This window comes from Haplochromis burtoni, unplaced genomic scaffold (assembly GCF_018398535.1).
Source record: "Haplochromis burtoni strain Fernald_Lab_line unplaced genomic scaffold, NCSU_Asbu1 Contig_114, whole genome shotgun sequence".
Taxonomy (NCBI): domain Eukaryota; kingdom Metazoa; phylum Chordata; class Actinopteri; order Cichliformes; family Cichlidae; genus Haplochromis; species Haplochromis burtoni.
The window spans coordinates 1,519,027-1,543,535 of record NW_024582475.1 but is presented as its reverse complement, the minus strand read 5'-3'; the positions used below and the strand labels follow the sequence as shown (position 1 = coordinate 1,543,535).

The 24,509-nt window shown below is 42.0% G+C and overlaps 3 protein-coding genes across 4 annotated transcripts in view; 2 read left to right on the top strand and 1 right to left on the bottom strand.

Annotated features, from left to right (window-relative positions):
• The first annotated feature begins 63 nt into the window (after window positions 1-63).
• LOC102297712 (cholesterol side-chain cleavage enzyme, mitochondrial) lies at window positions 64-3,036 on the top strand. Its single transcript, XM_005928775.3, has 9 exons — window positions 64-523; window positions 695-850; window positions 981-1,180; window positions 1,288-1,491; window positions 1,597-1,757; window positions 1,841-2,007; window positions 2,143-2,221; window positions 2,334-2,525; window positions 2,612-3,036. The coding sequence occupies exons 1-9, from the start codon at window positions 252-254 to the stop codon at window positions 2,732-2,734; spliced, it is 1,554 nt and encodes a 517-aa protein (XP_005928837.1). The 5' UTR covers window positions 64-251; the 3' UTR covers window positions 2,735-3,036.
• A 106-nt stretch (window positions 3,037-3,142) lies between these two features.
• Window positions 3,143-6,770, bottom strand: ccdc33 (coiled-coil domain containing 33). The gene is made up of 8 exons (XM_014335652.2): window positions 6,762-6,770; window positions 5,609-5,822; window positions 4,315-4,403; window positions 4,083-4,214; window positions 3,879-3,969; window positions 3,677-3,795; window positions 3,507-3,572; window positions 3,143-3,421 (listed from the first exon to the last, which is right to left on the bottom strand). The coding sequence occupies exons 1-8, from the start codon at window positions 6,768-6,770 to the stop codon at window positions 3,275-3,277; spliced, it is 867 nt and encodes a 288-aa protein (XP_014191138.2). The 3' UTR covers window positions 3,143-3,274.
• Window positions 5,720-24,509, top strand: part of stra6 (signaling receptor and transporter of retinol STRA6) — a 63,491-nt gene continuing 44,701 nt past the window's right edge. The window contains exons 1-3 of one of the 2 annotated variants that reach the window (XM_005928777.2): window positions 5,720-5,859; window positions 6,085-6,205; window positions 6,306-6,392. The gene's annotated coding sequence lies outside the window, so the exon portion shown is untranslated. Of the gene's footprint in view, window positions 5,860-6,072; window positions 6,206-6,305; window positions 6,393-24,509 lie in introns of both variants that reach the window. The other variant, XM_014335651.2, reaches the window with a different exon arrangement.

Genomic DNA, 24,509 nt, shown 5'->3' with positions numbered 1-24,509 from the left:
TGCAACACTGTTTGAAACATGATTATAAAAAGAGTTGTGAAACTAGATAAAAGCTTCAGTAATGCAGCAGAGCTGTCATAATCAGTTCTTTGGTCTATTCTGTGAGGTTCAACTAGAAAGCCTTGATCAGGGCAGAAAGGGGGGCCGACTCTATAGACCAGCCTCTCGCCTCCCTTTTTGCACCAGGTGTCCTTGGCAGAGCCAGAGTAGTTGCTGAAGGTGGAGCGGAGTGAGCATTTTTTGTTGTTCAGATGGCCAAGTGGAGTGTTTGGCGTAGCCCTGTGACGCTGCCGCTGTGCTGGGCAGAGGAGCTTACAGCAACAGGTGTGCGCTGCAGCAGCAGCATGCCGGTGATCAGACAGGCATGCTCAGAAAGCAGCAGCGTCGTCAGGCCTTTCAATGAAGTTCCTGGACTGTGGAAGAATGGCTGGGCTAACTTGTACAATTTCTGGAAGTTGGATGGCTTCAGAAATCTTCACCGCCTCACGTTGCAGAACTTCAACACTTTTGGACCCATTTACAGGTAAAGGAGTCCAGGCTGTTTGATTCGTTCTACATAAAATGAAAAAATTACTGCACATGGCTGACCAAAACGTGATGGGTTTTAAGAAAACAAAAAAACAAACCTGTAACCTACAATTTCCAAGGTCAAATGTTCATCTCACAATTTCTTTTCTTGTTTTTTGTATGGCAGAGAAAAAATAGGTTCTTATGAAAGTGTAAATATCATCAACCCCGAGGATGCTGCCATCCTCTTCAAAGCAGAGGGCCATTATCCTAAAAGGCTGAAGGTTGAACCATGGACATCATACAGAGATTACAGAAATCGCAAATATGGAGTTCTTCTTAAGTACGTCCTGTTACTGTCCTCTTCCAACTCTTCCACTATTCAAACACTTTGACAAAACCAGTCTCTTCAGTAAGCATTACCGGTGTTAGCTAAATACTTTAAAATAATTTAAAATCTCATTGTCACACAGGAATGGAGAAGACTGGAGATCAAACCGTGTGATTCTCAACAAGGAGGTGATTTCCTTGAAGATGCTGGAAAACTTTGTGCCTTTGCTGGATGAAGTGGGCCAGGATTTTGTGGCCAGAGTTCACAAAAAGATCAAGCGAACTGGCCAGAACAAGTGGACCACTGACCTCTCTCAAGAACTCTTTAAATATGCATTAGAATGTAAGACTAACATTTATTTAAAATATTCAATTCTAATTATTCCTGCCTTTTTTAAACTCAATCACACATCACTTGTTTCTATCTCATGTTTGTTTTGTCCAATATAGCGGTGAGCTCAGTGCTGTATGGTGAGCGTCTGGGTTTGATGCTGGACTACATTGACCCAGAAGCTCAGCATTTCATTGACTGCATCACCCTTATGTTCAAGACTACCTCACCCATGCTGTACATACCTCCTGCTCTCTTGAAGCAGACTGGATCAAAGGTGTGGCGCCACCACGTGGAGGCCTGGGATGGCATATTCAACCACGGTGGGACACATAGGTTGAAAATTTAATTCTGAAATTTCAAAATACAGTTTTTGCTTTTACTGTGGTGCAATTTCTTGTTTCATTTCTGTCCTTTCGTTGCATCAGCGGACCGCTGTATCCAGAACATCTACAAGAAGCTGCATCAGGATGCAGGCACTCCAAAGAAATACCCAGGAGTCCTGGCAAGCCTGCTCATGCTGGACAAGCTGTCCATTGAAGACATCAAAGCCAGTGTCACTGAACTGATGGCGGGTGGAGTAGATACAGTAAGGAGAAAAAAAAAATTTAAGTATGAGGAACTGTGTGACTGTTATCCAGATTTTTAAGGCTGCTTCTGGTTGTGTTACAGACTTCTATAACGCTTCTGTGGACGTTGTATGAATTAGCCAGGCACCCCAACCTCCAGGAGGAGCTCAGGGCAGAGGTGGCTGCAGCTCGGGCCGAAAGTCAGGGAGACTTGCTGGAGATGCTGAAGCGGATCCCTTTGGTCAAAGGTGCTTTGAAGGAAACACTCAGGTGACTGAAACACATGTTCAAGACATTTAAGATAAGACCAGAAAAGATACACTTTATCAGAATGAACTTTTGCAATTCTCTTAGTTCATTAGTTTGTCTTTCTTTTATAAAAGTGGTTTTCTTTCTGTGTCTCAGGTTGCATCCGGTGGCAGTGAACTTGCAAAGATACATAGCAGAAGACATAATTATTCAAAACTATCACATCCCAGCTGGGGTAGGAGGCACAAAAACATATAAATGATGTATTTATATTTGAGTATTTGACCATTTTCATACAAACTGTCATGCATGTTGTTGTGTCTGTATATGTCTGTATGTGTATTCAGACTCTGGTCCAATTAGGGCTATATGCTATGGGAAGACACCCCAAGGTGTTTTTTCGTCCGGAGCAGTATCAGCCCTCTCGCTGGCTGAGGACTGAGACCCACTACTTCAGAAGTCTGGGCTTCGGCTTTGGGCCCCGTCAGTGTTTAGGACGAAGAATAGCTGAAGCAGAGATGCAACTCTTTCTTATCCACGTAAGATATAAAGAAAATAATCAGCAGTATTTCCATATATATGTGGCACACTGACATCATACAAACTGTCTGTGCTACCTTTGCAGATTCTCGAGAACTTCAGAGTGGAGAAACAGCAACATGTGGAAGTAAAGAGCACCTTTGAGCTAATTCTCGTGCCAGACAAGCCCATAATATTGACTCTGAAACCTGTACAAGCAAGTCAGTAACATCGTGTTTGATGAAATTAACTGTAAACGGCTTCACAAAACTCCACAATATGAACAACAAATGAAAATCTTCCAACCTTAGAGTTGTAGGGAGAGCAAGAAAAACACAGGAAGGAAGGAAGGAAGGAAGGAAGGAAGGAATAAGTTAAAGAAATACTGAGGCAAAAACCTCAGTGACATGTACTCTGTGTGTGAAATATACTAAAGATCAGGAATGCATTGTGCAAATTTATTCCACTTGTACTTGGCAAAAATGTTCATTTATGTACCAATGATGAATAAAAAAATACAACTGATACAAAGTATCTGTTTTTATATGTAATTGTCTATGGTTTACATTTTAAACACACTTTTTCAGATTAAATCATCACATTTGAATTAGATCTAAATTTTAAATCACAGACTCTGTGTCCCATCAACAGTTCAATTCATTTGCAGGTCTTTTTACAGGTTTTGCTTCTGCTGTCCTCTTTGCTGGTATAAGGAGCTGTAGGAAGTAACATGCAGTATTTGAGAATATTAAATCCCTTCATACCATAATTATATGGAGAAGGGTGAGGCCTGACTGACCGAAGGAACATTTTGAAGGATTGCTGTGGATGTCCGGATGAAGCCGTGCCTGTGCTCGCTCAGTTTGGTCAGCATTTCTTGCTTCTCTCTCCCCCATACTTTAGCGTTCTCCTCCAGCTTTAAAGATACAAAGAAAAAAATATATATATTTATAAGGAAATAAATAATTAGACCAAGTATATCTTATTTATATTTTCTTAACCTGAGCTTCCAGTGTTTGGATTCGTGCTTCAGCCCTCTCCAATTTATGTCGTAAACTCCATTCCTCCTTGAGTGTAAAAATAGAAAAAAAAGGTGTCACTTTTAGGAGTTGCGAGGGAAAATTTGGATACTATCATAGTCATTTGCATATTTAAGGAGTTTAAGAAGTACCTGGTCTGACTGCTGTGTTTTGAGTGGTGCAGGCAGCTGGTGAATCCTTTCCAGCTCTTTTCTGAGACGGCCATTCTCTGCTGCTGAGGCTGATTTCATTTCCTTCTTTTTAAGGCCATCTTCTCAGCATGAAAGGAGATCAGACACTCCAGTCAGTGTCAGTGCTTTTGTGACCATAATTGTTCGCACTGGGTGCACCTACCTCTTTCCATTAGCATCAGCCTTTTGTCACCACGATGAATATTCTTGTCTCTGAGCTTTCCATCTAATGCTTTCTCCATTTTTTCTATGACCTAAAAATAAGGATGGCACAAACATAAATATCCCCACATGCGAATTATAAGCTGCTAGTCACATGAGAAGCATATTCACTATCATGAAATTAGATTAGTAACAGACTGTTCACCTCTTCCTGCTGTTTCACTGTGGCCTCTAAAGTTGCCATCTTTGCCAAGTGACTCTGGTGATGCTGCAGATCCTTCTGCTCCTGCTGGAGGACTCTGCAGAGCTTTAATAGCTCCTGCTCACTATCATTTTTCTGCACAAAAAAACAATACGAGTTATATAATCAATGGAAAGACACTTTCCTGAGACGTATTTTTAAAAATATTCATAATGTGTGTGGTGTGTTTTCTAACCCGGATGAGCTCGTTCTGCAGATGTTGTATGCGGTCCCTTTGTGTGGCGGCCTTGCTCACCTCACTGGCGAGCTTGAATTTTAGAGTGGCTTAAAAAGAGCAGAACAATCATCAGAACTGCAGAAACTGTCTGTCATCTCTTACTTACAGGGAACGTGTTTTTTGTACATTCACTTAAAAACTCGATCGCTGAGCATATCTAAGTAATGAGTTCGAATTTCACACTAGTTTCAATAACATGTCAGTTTTATTCCATGTGCTTTGGACCAATAATAATCAAAAGATCCATCAATATACTTTTGAATTTGAATGGATCTTTCGGAGGAATGGGAGTTAAATCCTATCCTTTTGCTTTTGATGTTAGCAAAGAGACCTTCTGGAACGTCCTTTCACCGAGGGCCACAAACTGTCCTTCAGGAGATAAGGGTTGTAGTACACACGGAGCTTATCGTGGTTCATGGCCTAAATAAGCTTCCTTATCACAAAATGACAGTCTGCCTGGGAATGGACACTCACAAGGATTAACGCATGCTGAGCAGCCTTGGATGTCACGACTTCATCTGCCAAGGAAATGACCTTAAGTCTGTTACGGCACTGAGAGAGAGCTAGCTGGGTGGTAAATTATCTGACTTTAGTGGATGAGCACCTAGTCCTTTATTTGCTCTTAACTTCTTAGGAGTTTAAAATTTTGCTCTAAGACTAAATGATGGTGTGTGGATAATATAAAGCTGAGTAAAACCTAAATGTTAAATTTATTTAAGTGTCAAATCACAACAACAACATCCTCAAGGGACTTTGTATTGTAAGGCGAAGACCCTACAATAACGCAGAGAAAATCCCAACAATCAGACAAACCCCCCATGAAGAAGTAATGGGCAACACTGGGAAGGAAAATTGATGACAGGGGAAATAACTAATGATGAAATGCAGAGTGATGTATAAACACCCAGTGAGTGAAGAAGAAACATTCACAGCATCACGGGAAGCCCCCAGCAGCCTAGGCCTATTGCAGCATAACTAAGGGAGAGTTCAGGGTCACCTGATCCAGCCCCAGCTATAAGCTTTAGACTTATAAGCTATATATGCGAAATGGAAAGTTGTAAATCTAATCTTAAAATTAGATGTGTGTGTATCTCTTGAGTTCAAACTGGGATCTGGTTCCACAGGAGAGGGGCCTGAAAGCTGAAGGCTCTGGCTCCCATTTTACTTTTAAAACATAAACTCTACTTTTAAATGCCCCCGTGAACCACAAGCTACCAGAGAGTGAAGTTAGAGTGATATATTACTTTTGTACCTATTCGGTCAGCAATTTCAGCCTTGGTCATGACATCAATGTCAGTGTCGGCCAGAAGATCTCGTCCAAGGTCCTGCTGCAGAGACAGATCACTGCGGAGCTGACTGTTTTCTGCCTCCAAAGACAGCACCTGTGTCCTAAGTGTTATTATGTCTTCTGCCATCCTAGACATTGCTGAGCGATAGTTTTCAATCTCCTGATGGTGAAAGAGTGCCTCACATTAGAACATTTTCAGTGGCTTAAAAGCAGAGGTGAGAAGTAATGAAGTACAAATACTTTGTTACTGTACTTGAGTACTTAAGAAGTAACCAAGTACAAATAGTAGAATTGTCAGGTATCTGTACTTTATTTGATTTTTTATTTTTCAGACAACTTTTTACTTTTACTACCTACATTTTTATACAAATGTGCGTATTTTCTACTAATTACATATGCAAAACAGTCTCGTTACTTTCGGTTCAAAGGTTCATTTATAGCTTATAGGTGGGCCGGAAGGAGTGCAGGTGTCCGCAATTTGTGTTCGCGGTACTTCAGAATCAAGCTAGCGCCACAGAAGAGGAGCGAGCATAACGGAAGTAACGTTTTGTTAAGTGGCAGGTAAGTACAAATTAAACGTTTCTATCAGCAAAAACACGCAAACTTTTTGTGTGCAGTTTGACGCACAGTGTGTCGCTAGCTAAAGGTCTGGATTTCCTAGGGAGAGAAAAGCGTGCGTGATAAATTCAATGAGAGATGGAGGAAGACAGACAGGACGTGAGAGGAAGAAGAGAGGTTGTATTTAAAGGTAAGAAGTGCTCAGTGACTCTGATGAACTGCAAATTTAAAGCTTATATGCAATGTCTTGTTTTGATAGATTATGTGTTTTCATTTTTGTGAAACAAACTAAGCTATACTAACTTTGTGCCATTCAAATGTTGCATGAATATTTGGGGTATTTTGCCCAGGATAAACAGGGTAGCTTGCATTAACGCACCTTGTTGGACTGTATCAAAGTGGCTGTGGTTCTTATGGTTAGAATAAGTTTAAATGCAAATGCATCAGAGATGAATTTGCATTTAAACTGATGATGCTTAGATTAATTAACTGAATCCTAACTGTATACCAGCTATATGCTGTCTAGTATAAAGAAACAGTATAGTGTCAGGGGATGGACATCACCCATGGTAGCTTGTGAAAATGCTGACATCTTGTTGAATTCAGTTATGTAAATCCACAAAGAGCAGCAGGTCAGCTGATCACAGCCTGTACACTAAGAAAATCTACTAACACTCACATTAATTGTTATGAGTTGGAATTCTTTTTCCCACTGAGCCACTACAGAGATCTTAGGATTCCCTCCACCTGCTGAGTCCCACTATAACCAATGACTTACTCGTTTTCCTGTTTAGGTGTGGAGGCAAAGTTACCCTCTACAATGTAGGTAACAGAAAATAGATATTTTTAAAAATTCTCTTTCACTGTTTGTGTCCTACTGGTCTACTACTACTTGCATTGAACCTTATTAGTGCTGTCAGATCAATAAATGCCATTCTTTTTAGTGCTTATAGTGGCATTTTACTGTCATGCACTGACTGGTGTCAACAATAAATTCACTGGCCTGTAAACAATTTGATATTAGTGGTTATGAGCGAGCGCCACCACTAGATGTCTCCTCAAACCCATGTCTTAAGAGAGTAATACAGGATGTATTACCATAGACACACAAACAATTAAAGCAGCAAAAGGGATGAACAGGCTTGAACTGATTTTAAATAGGATAACTGGTAACTTCTGGTTTTCAGATATGCATGTAGCATGAGACACGGGGTATTACTGCAAGCCATAAATGAATGTAATCCATTGACTTGGATGTTCCTCTAATTGATTGGTTAAGGTTTGGTATAATGTATTCATAACTCTGGCTCCTCAAATTCATAAGGGCATACCACTCCATCCTGTAAAGGTGTTTTGTTAGGGGAAATTTAACCGGGGATTTTGCACAATTTTTAGTCGTTTACTCAAACATGCACACACGTTCCTCTCTGAAAGCTGAATTTCTGTAGAAGCGAGCAAAAAATATATATTTCTGGGAAATTCTTTAAAGAAATTTGTTTCTTTAAAGGCTGACAAAATGAGTCTGGGAGGAGAGCTTTTTTATCAAAGCATTTCTTTGTACAAGGCCCCTGGATGTTGTCTAGCAGCGTGTAGGACCCATTGTTCTGTCACATGCTCTTCTATCAAGTTGAATAGCCAGAATTGAATGGAGACAAGAGGCAGGTCCAGCTGTATGTATGAGCGGGGGGGTGACGATTAGGGGATTCCAATCTTGGATGCTGTTGTTGTGTCTCCCATGGGACACAAGGGGTGAAATTGAGCATCTAATTGAAAGGGCAGGGACGAGGTGACAATCATGACTGTAGATGAGATGTCGTCTCTGCTGGGGGCCCAAAGCAGTGATGTGAATGAGAGCTCCCCGTGATGAGTCTGGAAAGTCCTTTTATGTATTGAAAATAAAAGGGAATCTCTGTCTCTGGCTGGATCCCTTCTATTCTGTATGATATAAAGCCATTAAACAGGTCTGATGTCATGCATAAAGTCACTTCAGGACAGATGTATGACAGCTCGACTGAAACATGAGGATTTCACATTTGGCTGCATTTTATTAACCACATTATTTTGCATGTAAAGTATTAATAATCATTGTCTATTAAACTTTAAATATGCACTTTTGCACTGAAAAAAGGCCAGTTGATACTTGTTGATAAATTACGCATATATAAAATCTACACCCACAGACAATTTAAGGCAGTGTGCAGACATAATAGTCTGGCTGTAAATAAAACAGGAGAAAATGGTAAGATATTCGAAAAGAAAATGTTATTGGAACACTTTAAGCCTCATCAGCTTAATCCTCCTTCAGTGCAATTACAGTCAAGGAGAAATGTTAATGTATTCATTTTATCTCCAAACTGTGACTGTTTGCTTCATCATCTTCTCATTTCACTGACCTCTCTGTGTCACTGTTCGCTAACTAAATATGACATAGGATTGCCTCACTGATTGATTGAACAGTTAAGATATTGGTCATGCCTATTCACCTTTGTTTGGAGGTCAGAGATCTCTGCTACGTGGGGATCATCCTCAAAGTCATGCGGAGGGGGCCTAAAGCATGAGAACACAATTGTAGTCTAAATTTAAGTCTTTCATTTACTTTAGAAATAAATCAAATAAATCTGTTTCTCATATATTTTTGCACCGTACCGCATGTGTGGATGAGGAACTTGATACGTGCTGTTTATGTTAGGTTTGTTCTCGGTAGAGTCTGCCCTCTCAGCTTTAGTATTCTGGTCTAGCTGGGCAGTGCCTGGAAGCTCAGTCTTCGCTCTGCTGCGGAGCAGCTGATTATCTGGTAGAATCTGTGCCAGGGCATCATGAGATGGGAGATTGTATTTTCCCCTCTGAAACTGTAGAGCACATAGTGTTTGATTGTCACAAATGATTTCCAAACTTGCTCAAAGCTGTTTCAGAAACAAATGTTGTTAAAATCTGTATGAATATCAAACAAGCATCACTTAAAATGCTAATGGTCTCTTTTAACTTCATTTACTGTCCCAGAAACATACAAATTATGCGTCATAACTTATTCAGAATAAATGATAAGCCAACCTGAAATGCCCAAAATATGTACTTGGTTGATTGGCCACTCCAGGTTGGCTCTAAAAGCAACTCCTATGATGAAAATGTAGAGCTTTGGACAAAAATGATTTTCTAATTATTCTTTGTCCACTAATCATACCAGTGCTTATAAGTCCAGTCTGTATGACACATGCTAACTAGGCAGCTAGTTTACTTGGCTTCACCCCCTGTAAAAGATAAAAGTAGCTGAAGCCAAAGTTTAAGTGCCTCAAACCCGCATTCTTTTTTTTTTTTTTATCAAATCCTTTGGTGTCAAAACACATCTTAAAGACTTTAAATCAGTAGTCCATCCATCCATCTTCTTCCACTTTATCCGGGGCCAGGTCGCGGGGGCAGCAGCCTAAGCAGAGAAGCCCAGACCTTTCTCTCCCCAGCCACCTCCTCTAGCTTATCTGGGGGAACACCAAGGCGTTCCCAGGCCAGCCGAGAGATATCTCTCTAGCGTGTCCTGGGTCTGCCCCGGGGCCTCCTCCCGATGGGACATGCCCGGAAAACCTCACCCAGGAGGCGCCCAGGAGGCATCCTTGTCAGATGCCTGAACCACCTCAGCTGGCTCCTTTGATGTGGAGGAGCAGCAGCTCTACTCTGAGCCCCTCCTGGGTGGCTGAAGTTCTCACCCTATCTCTAAGGTAGAGGCCAGCCACCCTTCGGAGGAAACTCATTTCCGCTGCTTGTATCCGCGATCTCGTTCTTTCGGTCACTACCCACAGCTCGTGGCCATAGGTGAGGGTAGTGACGTAGATCGACCGGTAAATTGAGAGCTTCGCTTTTACACTCAGCTCTCTCTTCACCACGGCGGACCGTTGCAGGGTGCGCATCACTGCAGCCGCAACACCAAGCTGTCTGTCGATCTCCGGCTCCCTTCTCCCTTAACTCGCGAACAAGACCTGAGATACTTAAACTCCTCCACTTGGGGCAGGAACTCATCCCCGACCCGGAGTGGGCACTCCACGCTTTTCCGGCTGAGAACCATAGTCTTAGATTTGGAGGTGCTGATCCTCATTCCTGCTGCGTCGCACTCGGCTGTGAACCATTCCAGTGCGAGCTGGAGGCCATTAACCGATGAAGCCAACAGAACCACATCATCCGCAAAAAACAAAGATGAGATTCCGAGGCCGCCTAAGTGAAAGCCCACCGCCACTTGGCTGCGCCTAGAAATCCTGTCCATAAAAATTATGAACAGAATCGGTGACAAAGGGCAGCCCTGGCGGAGCCCATTACCCAAGGGGAACGAGTCCAACTTATTGCGTTCACCTCCCACAGGACACCCCGAGGGACACGGTCAAATGCCTTCTCTAAGTCCACAAAACACAGGTAGACTAGTTGGGCAAACTCCCATGCGCCCTCAAGTATCCTTGAGAGGATAAAGAGCTGGTCCAGTGTTCCGCGACCAGGACGAAAACCGCATTGTTCCTCCTGTATCTGAGGTTCGACTAGCGGATGAACTCTCATTTCCAGCACCCTGGCATAGACTTTCCTAGAGAGGCTGAGGAGTGTGATCCCCCTGTAGTCCCACTTCTTAAAAATGGGGACCACCCATTTTTCTGACAGTCTTGTCTGCCAGTCCAGGGGTACTGCCCCTGATCTCCACGCAACATTGTAGAGGTTTTTCAACCAGGACAGCCGTACAACGTCCAGAGCCTTCAGGAACTCGAGGCGGACCTCATCCACACCAGGGGCTCTGCCACCAAGGAATTGTTTAAGTGACCTCCCCCCCAGAAATTGGCGGGTCATCCCCCTCATCCCCAGACTCTGCTTCCTCCTCGGAAGACATGTCAGTGGGATCAAGGAGGTCCTTGAAGTATTCCTTCCACCGCCAGACAATTTTCTCAGTCAAATTCAGCAGCGCTCCAACAGCACTATACACAGTGCAGGTAGAGCACCGGTTTCCCCTCCTGAGACACCTGACGGTTTGTCAGAATCTCTTCGAGGCAGTCCGAAAGTCTTTTTCCATGGCCTCTCCGAACTCCTCCCACACCCGAGTTTTTGCTTCAGCCACTGCCCGAGCCGCATTCCGCTTGGCCTGTCGATACCTGTCGGCTGCCTCCGGAGTCCCACAGGCTAACCAAGCCCGATAGGACTCCTTCTTCAGCCTGGTGGCTCCCTTCACCTCTGGTGTCCACCATTTGGTTTGGGGGTTACCACCACGACAGGCACCAACCACCTTACGGCCGCAGCTTAATGCAGCAGCAGGAGATGCTGAACATGGTCCATTCAGACTTAATATCTTCAGTCTCCCTCGGAATGTTGTTGAAGCTCTGCCGGAGGTGTGCGTTGAAGATCTCATGGACTGGGGCCTCTGCTAGGCGTTCCCAGCACACCCTCGTTTAGGTGCACCGGGTCTGTCCAGCGTCCTCCCCCGCCACCTGATCCAACTCACCACCAGGTGGTGATCAGTTGACAGCTCAGCCCCTCTTTTTACCCGAGTGTCCAGAACATATGGTCACAGGTCTGGTGATATGATTACAAAATCAATCATCGACCTGCGGCCTAGAGCTTCCTGGTGCCATGTGCACTTATGGACACTCTTATGTTTGAACAAGGTGTTTGTTATGGCCAAACTGTGATTTGCACAGAAGTCCAATAAAAAAACACAGCTTGGGTTCAGATCAGGGAGGTCGTTCCTCCCAATCACACCCCTCCAGGTCTCGCTGTCGTTACCCATGTGAGCATTGAAGTCTCCCAGTAGGACAACAGAGTCTCCAGGTGGAGCACCCTCCAGCACCCCACCCAGGAACTCTAAGAAGGCTGGGTACTCTGAACTGCCCCTCGGTGTATAAGTGCAGATGACAGTCAGGACCCGTTCCCCGACCCTAAGGCGCAGGGAACAAACCCTCTCATCCACCAGGAAGAACCCCAACGTACCGGCAGTAAGCCGAGGGGATATTAGAATACCCACCCCAGCCCGTCGCCTCTCACCAGGGGCAACTCCAGACTGAGACAGAGTTCAGCCCCTCTCCAGGAGACTGGTTCCAGAGCCCAAGCCATTAGTAGAGGTGAGCCCGACTATATCTAGCCAGTACCTCTCAACCTCACGCACTAACTCAGGCTCCTTCCCCACGAGAAAGGTGACATTCCATATCCCAATTGCCTGTCTTGGTAGCCGGGGATCAGTCCGCTAGGGCCTCTGCTCCTGGCTGCCACCCGGCACAGAATGCACCCAACCCCTACGGCACCTCCTGCAGGTGGTGGGCCTGCGGGAGAATGGGCCCATGTCCCCTTTTCGGGCTGTGCCCGGCCGGACCCCACGCACTAAGGCCCGACCACCAGATGCTTGCCCTTGGGCACCCTTCACGGGCCTGGCTCCAGGGCGAGGCCCCGGTAACCCTATCCCGGGCAGGGTAAACTGTTCCCTCGATGTTTTCCTCATAAGGGTCTTCTGAATCGCTCTTTGTCTGGTCCCTCACCCAGGACCAATTTGCCATTGGAGACCCTACCAAGGGGAAAAAGCTCCCGGACAACATAGCCCCTGGGATCCCTGGGACACACGAACCCCTCCACCACGATAAGGTAGCGATTCACACATCTTAAAGACTTTAAATCCGTAGTTTCAGGTCTATTTTGTAAATTGTGGGCATTCTGTGAGTCAGAAAAAGAGGATTATGCTCACTGGCTAATGACCTGTCAGTTAAAGGTTTTTACTCAGTTGTGGTGTCCTTGGTTTCTTTGTCAGATCCACCTCTTGCTAGTCTTGTTCAGTATCAGAACACCAACATGATGATAGCAAAAATGTTCAACTTGAGACTTTAAAACATGGCTTCAGTAAACAATGAGTAATGTCACCATAATGTCTATGACTGAACTTTTTCTTATATGAGTGACTGAAGTATTAGTCACAGACTGTAAGGGTTTTGTGGACTTGGCATTGGGAAACCCTTGATCGTAAGTCAATGATCAACTTTGTCACTGCATCATTTATGGCAGGGTGGACACCCTAATGGAGGGAGGAACTGAGTTGTTGGATCAATTGCCTGGGGAGGACGCCGTACAGAGGAATGTGCCTTTAGTGTGTGTGTGTGTGCGTGTGCGTTGTATTTGCATCTGGTGGAGAGCCATGTTTGGCAGAGCCCCACCTCTCACCACTGGCAGAACTTTGCATTCTAAGGATGGCATGGTCCAAAAGAATGAGATCATGGGTAAAGGCTGTGAGAATGAGCTTTCTCCTAAGAGTATCTGGGCTCTCCCTGAGGATCTCAAAAATCTAGGAAGGGCTAAGAAAAGGAGCCAGATGATTTGGCTCAGTCTTCTGACTAGTAGCCTCCTGGGTGCTTGCTTGAACGTAAAAGTTGTTCCAGGGCAGACTCAGCATGCTGGAGAGATTACATCTGTTGGGTGGCTTGAGAATCCCTTGTCGACTTAGCTGGGGGGAGAGAGGTCTTGGCACCTCTACTTAGACTGCTCCTCCCACAACCCGGAAAAGATAATCGAAAAATTAATGAATTAGTGGATGATTGAAGGAATGGATGGATAGACAAACTGGACCTTTAGGTAGTGATTGTGGTGTTGACTTATTGATAAATTTATAATGTAATATGGCAATTACTATTGTTTATCATCCTGATTGTGCTTATTTGTACTGACGGCACCTTGCGAATAAAGCTAACTAGAGTTACTGATGACTTAATGACGTGGTTCAGGAGTCTACTACTGACAAGCATATAACAAGGTTCATAGGCTCTCCATCTATGATTGGTCTTGACTGTAATTTATTTATTTATTTTAAATGGAGCAGAATTCCTCCTAAGTGTCAAAATAAGAAATTTGTGATACTGAAAATAATAGTATGCTCATAACTGGTCTAACAGAAGTTCTGCAAAACAAAAACCCATTCTTCACCACATCATCATGGTCACCTTCATCAAATCTAGTCAGTAGTTTGTGTCAGTGAGAAAAGTTTTCCCCCCAAAACACGTTCTCTACTTCCTAGATATTGAATTGGTCAAATAGAAATGTAAACATTTAAAGGTAAAAATTTTAAATTAAGTAAAAACTGTTACTACTATTATTACAAAGACAACAGCGATATCAACTCTAAAGATGTAGGGCTAGTTTTTGAAAAAACACAAAGGGATGCCAAATGGTCATTGTTATCTGTACGATGGAAAATGCTTAACAGCTTCCCGTGACAATATGGGAGGACTAAATCAGCGGTCTCCAACCTTTTTTGCGCCACGGACCGGTTTATGCCCGACAATATTTTCACGGACCGGCCTTTAATGTGTCGCGGATAAATACAACAAAATAAAACTAGTACCGGTACCGAAAAAAAGAAGATTTATTCATAACACACGTGAAAAGACCCAGGAAAACAGAGTTAACGATTAAAACGATAACAAAATAACGCTGAAAACCGATAAAAACCCTGAAAATCATACATTTCACACCTGAGCCTCAACTGTCGCGGCCCGGTACCAAACGACTCACGTACCGGTACCGGTCCGAGGCTCGGGGGTTGGGGACCGCTGGACTAAATGACTTCCACAATGGTAGATTTAATGTTATCTAACATTTTTACATACACTGAAAGCTTTTATCAAAATACATTGTATCTATGACCTTTCTCACTGCACTGTGAGCGAGGCCATTCTACCTCTTCATCACTTGAATATAAATGCTGTTACATCAGTAGGCATACACTACCCACTCCATAACTAGAGAGCTCTCTGTCAATAGCCCTGAAGTCCTTTAAGTGTGAGCATTGCATACGCAGTGTACACTTTCAATGATGACAGTTGCCTGGCAGCACAAATTCAAAAAAATGGCATTAAATAGAGTCATTATCCATTATCTTTCCACTGACTTGCCCACTAATGCAAATACCTCCACAGTGTCAGAACCTACCTGCACAGCTGCAGATGTGCTGAGTGATTTCATCTTTTTTGACGCCTTCATCCAACACAAAATGTCAGAGTCCTTTAACTGGTGGTAAATGGGAAAGCTGGAGCTTTGACATCAATCAGCTTGTAACCACAACACAAACCTTAGCGACTTCACAGGCAGTGAATTCCCACTATGTACAAAATGCTGTAATATCATGTTTCAGCAGAACTCACAGAAATAGAGTGTTGAGGCTTCAGTTCTTCTCATTAATTCACCGAGGCTTCAGAGACTCACACAAACAATGTATTCATGTACCAAGCTTTTGGCAGCAGCAATATAAAACTAGTGCACATGTAAATGTATCAGTACTTTTTATTCAATAATATATTAGGCTGAAAAAGGGGTTTTGTGTATCTATACTGTACCTTAAAACTACAAAATGCCCTAATGCTGGAGTTAAATCACCACTGATGAAAATGCGGTGTTGTTATTACCTTGTTATAAATTAACCTAATCCAACAGCATGAATTTATATCCCTCAAGTAACTAAAGGTTTCCTATGTGCATGAAGTGTTTGGAGGAAATTATGAAGAATTATCATTAAGCTAAACACCGTAGAGCGCTCATTCTCATTCTCTGTCATATTGTAGGGATTATGTTGTTTCCATAGGGATATCACACTGCACCTCAGTTGACAACTGGTGCAATACCATATGCTGAAAAAGTCAAACATGTCAGTATGAGGAAAATAACAGCCAACCTAATAACAACATGTAGCTTACCATGAAAAAAGCTACACTCTGTTTAGTTATTAGATAAATATTAGGCTAAATTTGTGTTGAATAATTCACTGGGTGCTTCTGGCTATGTGCTCTGCTAGAAGACGTAATCTCTTCTAATCCAGCAAGGGAAAACCTGCAGAAGTGAAAAGCCTTCCAGCGGAGTTTAATATCACATTATCATGTATGAGATTGCTCGACAAATTTGGAAAATCTCTACAACTAAATCATTTATATTCACATGTTGCACTTTGTAGACACAGCTCGTGTTCAGAATGCTTCTGACCGTGTTACATATAATCTGTGGAGAGCTATGTTTTGGGGGGGGATGTGTGCTGCGCTACGCTGTGCTCTGCTGTGTGGGTGGTGGGGATGGGGGTGGGGGTCTGAGTGACACAGTGTTGGTTTTTCACTCTGGGCTATCTCTAACATCATCAGAATTCAGGACATAGCCTGCAAAATGTAGCCAATGTGCTCTTCATGGGAGTGACAGCTCTGAATCTGCTGCCACACAGAGCTTCAATTAGCCTGCCAGGCAGCCAGTTCCCAGGAGCCTTTTCTACCTCCCCATTCCAAATTTGCCATCCACCACCTTTTATTTTTCTTGTCAACCCTTCATCTAACCTAGCTTTTCCTCTTTTTCCCTCTTTTTCCACAGCGGACTTCTACACCTTCTGTTGTCCCTGTTACCTAAGTTACAATCTTTTTGCAGCTTTTCCCCGTGTCACCATGACAGGCCAAGCGGAAATACTTACAATGTGTTAATGGACACAGAGGCAAAAAAAGGTGTTGGAGAACTAAAGTAGAAATGAAAGAAGGAAATTTAAAGGACAGGATGCGTTGGTGTTTCTCAGGCTCTTCAGCTTGAGTAAAAAGAGAAGAAATACTAACATAGAAACAATTCCAATGTTATTAAATGTTCTACAGTTTAAAACACTATAGTTCATGTATCCTTCTCCGTCTCCACCTAAAGGATATCTGAGTACTTATAGACACCCAGCTTCGAACACATATTAGGTATTATAAATCTTTGGCCAATATGTGCAGAGATGACACGTTTAAATGCTTTATAAGTTATAAACCAGAAATGAAATACAAAATGCTACACGAATGCTATAATGGTACATTTTCATGGATTACACTGGAAAAAAAAAGTTGAAATGTTTTTTTTAAGCAAAAGTTTATGGGTACTTCTCTAAATGGTAAAATTCAATGTGTGATAAAAAAAATATGAAAATAACATATATATAAAAGAAATACAGAAAGTATTTTTACAGACCTTTTACAGTGTGTATCGCAAAATTAACACAAAAAACAATAAATGTATTTTAATGTAGCACTGAGCCAAAAGGTAACTCAGAAAGCGCATCCTCATCAACGTTAGGGCCGTTTTAAAATTTAACCAAAAGAAATCTGGAGACAACCACAATTTATTACATAGCTGTAACAATGATCACATACATACGAGATATTTTATCTGTGAAAAATTACAATGAAACCAACATTGTAACAACTAATCTGCATTTAGCTTCTATTAGCAATAACACAGTAATACTAGATCAGGTAACACGTGATTGTCTTGCAGAAGAAAAAAATTCAATTCAATTTCTAAGAGAATTACATTTGGCCCTGCATGCAATCATATCTGTGCCCTGTCAGCAAAATAAAATCACATCTGCGGCGAGCTGGTTATGTCCTTATAAAGATTTATAAAATATGGCAAAATGGAGAGAGTGGCAAGAGGGATGGAGAGTGGGGTGTGTGTCAAGGACAGTGTGCAGCTCTGATTCAAGGGCATGCGTGGCTGACAGCCACTGCCACTCCCTGTGAGGTTCACAGCGAAAGCAAAGCCAAGGATTATCTGTAAATCAACTCCTGTCAATTAAGGATACACTGCAGTCAAACTGCAGCACTCCATAAATTAAGGAACTATGAATATAAAGGCAAAATTGACTTTTGGTATAATGAATTGTGGTGGTGATGAGTGTGTCAAAAATAATAAATTAAATAAATAAAAAAGAAATTTAAAAATGAGTAAATATGGCTTCCATATATTAATATATATCCATATATTGAATAAATTGTATTGACTATTGTGGTTTCAACTTCTTTAATTTACACACAAACAATAGGACGAACTGTACTACAGTACTACAGTATAATGTGTAGTTTTATATATGTATGTTATAGTAGATAGTAGGCCGTTCTGTCTAAAATGTATGCGGCAAAGAAAGTAGTATGCTATCAAACAGAAAAGAAGCAAACATGTAAATGTAATTATAATACTTAAGGTGGACTTATTGTTAAGGTCACTTTACTATTTGAAACTTTCCCATGTTTAATATTTAATATAACTGTTGTAGTAATATAAAAAATAAGGAAAAGCACACTAAAAGATTCATCACTTGGATCATTAGAGTAATACACAAAGTGATTTTTAAATGTATTTAATATTTGAAGGCACACAAAACAAATGGGAAACACGGAATTTCATATATTGCTGTACAACCAATTCATTTTTCCTATAAGTTTTATTTAATCCTCACCCAACACGAAATATGATTTACGCTCAGGGGAGAATGAAATGATCCAATCGAGCCCTAAAACCTTACCTGAACAAGTTGGTAGTCAGCTACAGCACAGCAAGTATCCATGACTAGTTTTTTCCCCACTGGTTCCGCATGACCTTTTCAAAAATGCTATACAACTGAAGCTTAATGACTAACACAACGTTTGACATTTACTGAAGGCAGCTTGCTGTTGAATAGTTCAAAGAAACATCAAAATGCTAATGCTAGCTTTTGCACCCAAAAGGGGCCCCTGAGGAGCGAAAGAAGAGGAGATGTGCGTAAACTTGCATAGTGTTTCAGTATTGGGGATTAAATCTATAGATTGTAGACTTGTAGATTTTGCTAAAAATAATAAATAAATGAAATTAAAGTAGAGCAGCTAGTAGGAGAACATGTGGGTAGAAAGACCTAAACAAACAAGATCTTTGTTTAAAATTTAAAGCACGCCGCATCCTGTCTAACGCTGTGAAAAGGGGAATGGAAACTGAAAGGGAACTAGGCGTGCCTGTTTTTGGCAGAACTGTTCCTTGAATTGATTTAATGAGAAGGCAAATCATGCAATTATGTCAACACCGAGTCACACACCTCTTCCCAAAAATCACGAGATTGAGGTCAGCCAGTCAACTGATGTAATTACCAGCTAAGAAGGAAACATCAAGCTCCGGCCCAGATCCTGTCAGGAGATGAATATCTGGAGGAAAGTCGCTGACCTGCATCCCCATGAGAGAACAAGGTGGTAGAGTAAGTGCAATGAAAGACAAGGTCAATGGACCCAAATGATAACCACATAAGTTGTTCCCATTCAAGTCTGTACATTACTGCCGAGAAGAAAGACATTTAGAGTGCTGTTTGGTATCCAGTCATCAGTCACTGTATCTACGCAACCACAGAAAAGACCATTTATCATGTGTAAAGGACTTAATGGCATTAGCTAGGGGTCCATCAGCAGGTTAAGACCTACATTAGCTTCATACTAACCAAGGAGAGCAAAGGCATGGGGGACTCATGAGATATTCTGTGCTCTGTGTGCACCGTTTATGGTTCTAAAATCAGATAACAACACAGAATAGAGACATTAACCCCTCAACCCTTTTCTGTGCAGGACAGATCCGATCTTTAATGAGCAGGCCAGGCTATTCAGAAAGAACTCCTGATGGACAGCACAGCATAGATGGGATGATGATAGTCCATTAGTTGGAGCTGAGCTGATACAAGACAAGGTAGACAATAGCTGACACTGCCAGAAACAACTTCATTGTGAAGCCTGTAGCAGTAACAAGTCTGTATTCAGAGGTGATTGTGAGGTTACACATTTAGCTGCAGTGGGAATATGAGAATAGCTGTAAATCTACTCAACACACTCTACTCCAGCTGTGGCATATAGATACGGGCACTTCAAACAGAACAGTCCAGCCCAACCTGCATGCCAGACAGAAGCCGCCGAGCTCCCTGCATCCCCACTCCGCCCTTATCACAGAATAACAGGAGACTGAGGTAAACAGCTGGGGAATTAGCAATAAATAAGACTGGCAAGCGTTGTCTTAACGACTCTGCTGTCTGCAAAAACTACAATCACTGAGAGTTAGGTCAGAGCACTAAATTATGTGAGGTACATTAAACTGGAAATCATTAGGTCAAATAATTGTTTTTAAAAATTGGAAGCACAGCACAGATTAAAGGGCTTTCAGTATAGTCTTGTTCACTCCAAGCAGTAAGAAAATGCTTGCGGCATCCCGATAGCTATCATTAGAAACTCGGCCTGCAGTGGCCTTCGGTGTTCAAGGTCTTTAAAGCACTCGGCTCTTATATAGAGTCAGACTGAACCACCCACATTCATGAGCAGCCCTCCCACACATGCCTCCTTTGCTCCGCAGCTTCAGCTTTTGCCTGTCAAGGCCAGCTTGTATCACATCTGTTTTGACCTGCACATAAAAGCCGGTCTCATCGATTACATCACACCTTCATTTTGTCTGTTAAAAGGAAGGAATCTCTGTGCTTGCATACCAATGCAGACAAAGCACAGAAACAGAGTATCACAAAAGCATTTGAGTGGGCCCCCCCACCCCCACCCACAAAAACATACCAGACAGTCAAGGTTGTGCAGATAATCATAATAAATGTGCTCTCTGTACAAACAAAAAACACAAGTTGATTTGAAGTGACTGAAAAATATTTTCATCAAAAAAAATTAAGCTGGAAATGCAGCACAAAATTGTCACACGACAGAAAAACAAGCAAAATTAGCACAGCACAAAGGCATCTTTCTGGCCTCATCAAAAAGCCACTAGATGTCACTGTGACCCCACTTCAGCCCCTGTCAGCTGACCAACTACAGCAACCTCTGTGAGAGAGTAGTGAGAGACTGCCTCTTCAATAGGACGCTTACACTGCTGTGTCTAAACTGCAATGTCTGAGAATTGTCTGTAAAGCCATTACTATTCAGGACTCGTTCCACACTTCCCGTCAATTCTGCCTGCGATGCTCTCAAACCACAAGAGTGCCCGGCGGCAGGGCGCTCAGAAATTACTGTACACTGCAGCTCTGCAGGAGGAGGACTGCATGCATTATGCTACATGTATGAACCCAGGGTCCAGCCTGTGGGGACTATCACAGCCCAATAAAAAAAATACATAAAACATGTCACCCACGCTTACTGTCATTTTCAAAATAATTGCAGTGATGATAGTGAATAGAAAAGTGTGCAAATGAATGGGAAAGTCAGCAATAGGGGAGAATTACTGCCAAATAATAATAATTTAAAAAGAAAAAAAAACATGTCTCCATCTTGCCTGTGTTTGCTCATTTACCTCAAATGGCACCAAGATTAAAAGCAGAGGTACAAAAGCACAGCAGCTCTACCTGACTGCATATCAGGCTTCTGTTTGTTCTGACTGATGGGGGGGAAAGTAATCCGATTCTTTTCAGAGGAGCCATTGCACAAAAATCAATACCATATAAGGAGGCCTGATGAATTTGAAATTTGTACTCAGAGTGGATATTGATCAGTTGCAGTCAAAAGACTTTTGAAAACCCATGTAGATTTGCAATCAATGTGGAGTTTAAAACACCACGATTAGAAGTGTACCAGCAATAAAGAATGCGTGTGATGGACGTTAAATTAGTAACTTGACCACAGTGTTGTATGTAGAACCTTAATGTTAATCAGATACATCCAACACAAAATGCTGATACCCTAGCTGCAGGACTCGCAGACAGCTGGGCTGGGCGTGGTGCTCCTGCCTGAGAAAATGTGACAGTTCAGTATATTCAACCCAGCACGCAGTCAATGTATGTGTTACTCCTGGAAATAAAGTTATTATACATATAATTTAAAGAATCCAAACATGATTAGGAAAGAACAATTTCATAACAGTGTGCAGAGATTGTGTAACCTTGATATGCTTGAAATGAAAAACGTGGTAGCCTAACAGCCAGCGCCAGCCTCATCTGAGATTGAAAATATCTCAGTTCAGTCTTCCTGTGGCTCATCAAAATGAGAGCTGTGTGCTGGAAGGTATTCTCCAGACTACTATCTAATATCATTAGGAGCGGATATACATGGCCAGGACTAATCCAGCTGTTCCCCTCAATTACATTTTAGCCTCTTAGAACATAGCTGACCCAAGTTCATTTGAGTAGTGCTTTCCAGGCAGGACTTAATCAGTGAGTTACTGGCTGGACAGGGAGCCTAGTAAAATATCTGTGTGTCTTATTTTTACTCAGTACGAGTATTTATTTTTTATTTTTCCTTTCAAGATGAACTGCAGTATTTCCAAAAGGAGGCTCAAAATTTATGACGGTGATAATTTTTTTTTGCACCAGCAAACCAGGAAATATACTAAATGCTGTTATTAGGTGACCACTCAAAGATCTACACTTTATACCATTATTACCATTGCCAAATGGAGATGCTAAAATATGACAAACTCATGCAGCAGTATTATGGAAGAGTTTATAACTAAATGTGTTTAGTCCTGTATTAAACACCTTTTAAAACATTACAGAATCAAAGTTTAACGTTTCAGCCAGAGACATGTTTATGTAAATAAATATATCACATGACATTGATGGAATTTCACTCGGCCAGCAGGAGGAGGCTTCGTGCTTCACAGAGACAGGACCGTGGACATACTCTGTTCTGAGTCTTGCAATTTAAATGCCGGCTCACAAATGGATCCTTCATTAACCTGGCATCTGGAGGCTATCTAATGAGCAGACGTCTTCTGGAAGCACAGCTCCAATCTGTCTTTCTGAATTGAGGGTGCTGAACTGTGATGAACACTGAGGATATGTAGTCCATGCCTGGGCATGTTTGAAGAAGAACAGAAACAGTCGCTGTTGAAATACAAGGGAAGGCAGGAAGTTATGCACAGTCACACAGCGCTGTCTTTGTCTTATCAGCAGTTGTTTATTTTGCCTGTCTAAGCCACCTGCCCACTGGCACATGAGTGATAATGTGGTTGCATCACATACAGATTAAATAGGCTGTTGAATATTTGGATCTCTCTGATTGGGTCAGCTCTTTCTGTCCAAAGCTAGACTAGAAATTTATAGTGTTGTACAGTCTAAAACACCAATTTTCAGCTTCAGGATTTTTGGGAGAATGAATTCATGATTCTGTAGTGATGGTGTGCCTCTCCATCCACCAGTCAACTAGTTGCAGTGAAGCCCCCCAGAGCCGTCCATGATGTTGAGAAGAACAAAAGCATCAAAGCTGAAGCTCTCCTCCTCGCTCATCTCATTCAGGGAGGGGCCGAGCTGCAAAGGGGGAGGCACCATATGTACTTGATTCAATTAGGCAGTCTGCAAGGCCTCCCCTGGGAACTGCCTGCAAAAAAAAAAAAAAAAGGAAAAGAAATGGGGCTGCAGGCCTGTCTAACAAAGACATTCAACCGAGACCTTTGCCCATGCTGAATCCACCTCATTAGTCAGCTGAGTGAGTGTTGATCATCTCAAACAGTGTCTTTACAAATATGAGGAGGGACAGATTTTTTTCTGACTTGGGCTGGAGTGAGGAAAAAAAAGATTTTAAGCAAAGCGAAGCAAAGTGTACCCTTCTTTTGCTGTTCATTGTGCTGGTGAGTATTTGGAGAGCAGACTGATCAGGAACAACCAAGTGCTAACCTTCAGGGCTGAAAAACGAAGCCGACAGAACATGCCAAAAATTGCCATTCCCTGAATGACCACTTGAGGCAGGCTCCCAAAGCTAATTAAGGCTTAAAACAACGCATTATTAGGGATACAACTGAACTAGACCTCTTGACTGTGTTGGTTGGTGCCTTTGGAGTAGTGAGGAGCTGTACAACAGTACTGTGAAAAAGTGTATATTTCCCCACTCCTGAGTTCTTTTTTTTGTTTGTTTTGTGTATTTGAAACAATTGAATAAGTTAAATATTAGACAAAATTTACCTGAATAAATACAAAATGTAGTTTTTAAATGATGATTTAATTTAGGGGAAAAAAGGCTATCCAAACCCGCCTGGCTCTGTGTGAAAAAGTGATGTTCAATCATGAATCAACTGTGTCTAACCAAATTTTCTGGAAAGCTGATCTCAGTTTTAATAGACACACCCAGGCCTGATAACTGAGAGACCTGTTGAATCAAAGAATTACTTAAATACAACCTGTCTGACAAAAAGTGAAGTACGGTAAAAGAGCTAAAACAAAGTTAACCTAGAACAAAATCTAAAGAACTGCAGGCCTCACTTCTCTCAGTTAAGGTTAGAGGTGATGATTTAAGAATAAGAAACAGACTGGGCAAAAATGGCATCCATGGGAGAGTTCCAAGGAAAAAACGACTACAAAAAGAATGCAAAAGCTCGTCTCAACTTTGCCAAAAAGCACCTTCATTATCCCCAAGACAAAATTCATTTACATCTTGCTAACATCTTTGTCTAATATTAAAATTTGTGTGATGATTTGAAACATGCAATTGTGACAAATATGCATATCCAGTTTTTGTGAGTGACAATGATAGAAAAATGTTTGTATGTTACTTAGCACTTATTAGCCATTGTGTATGTATTAGAAGTCCATCCTCTGGCCCAAGCTGCTGCC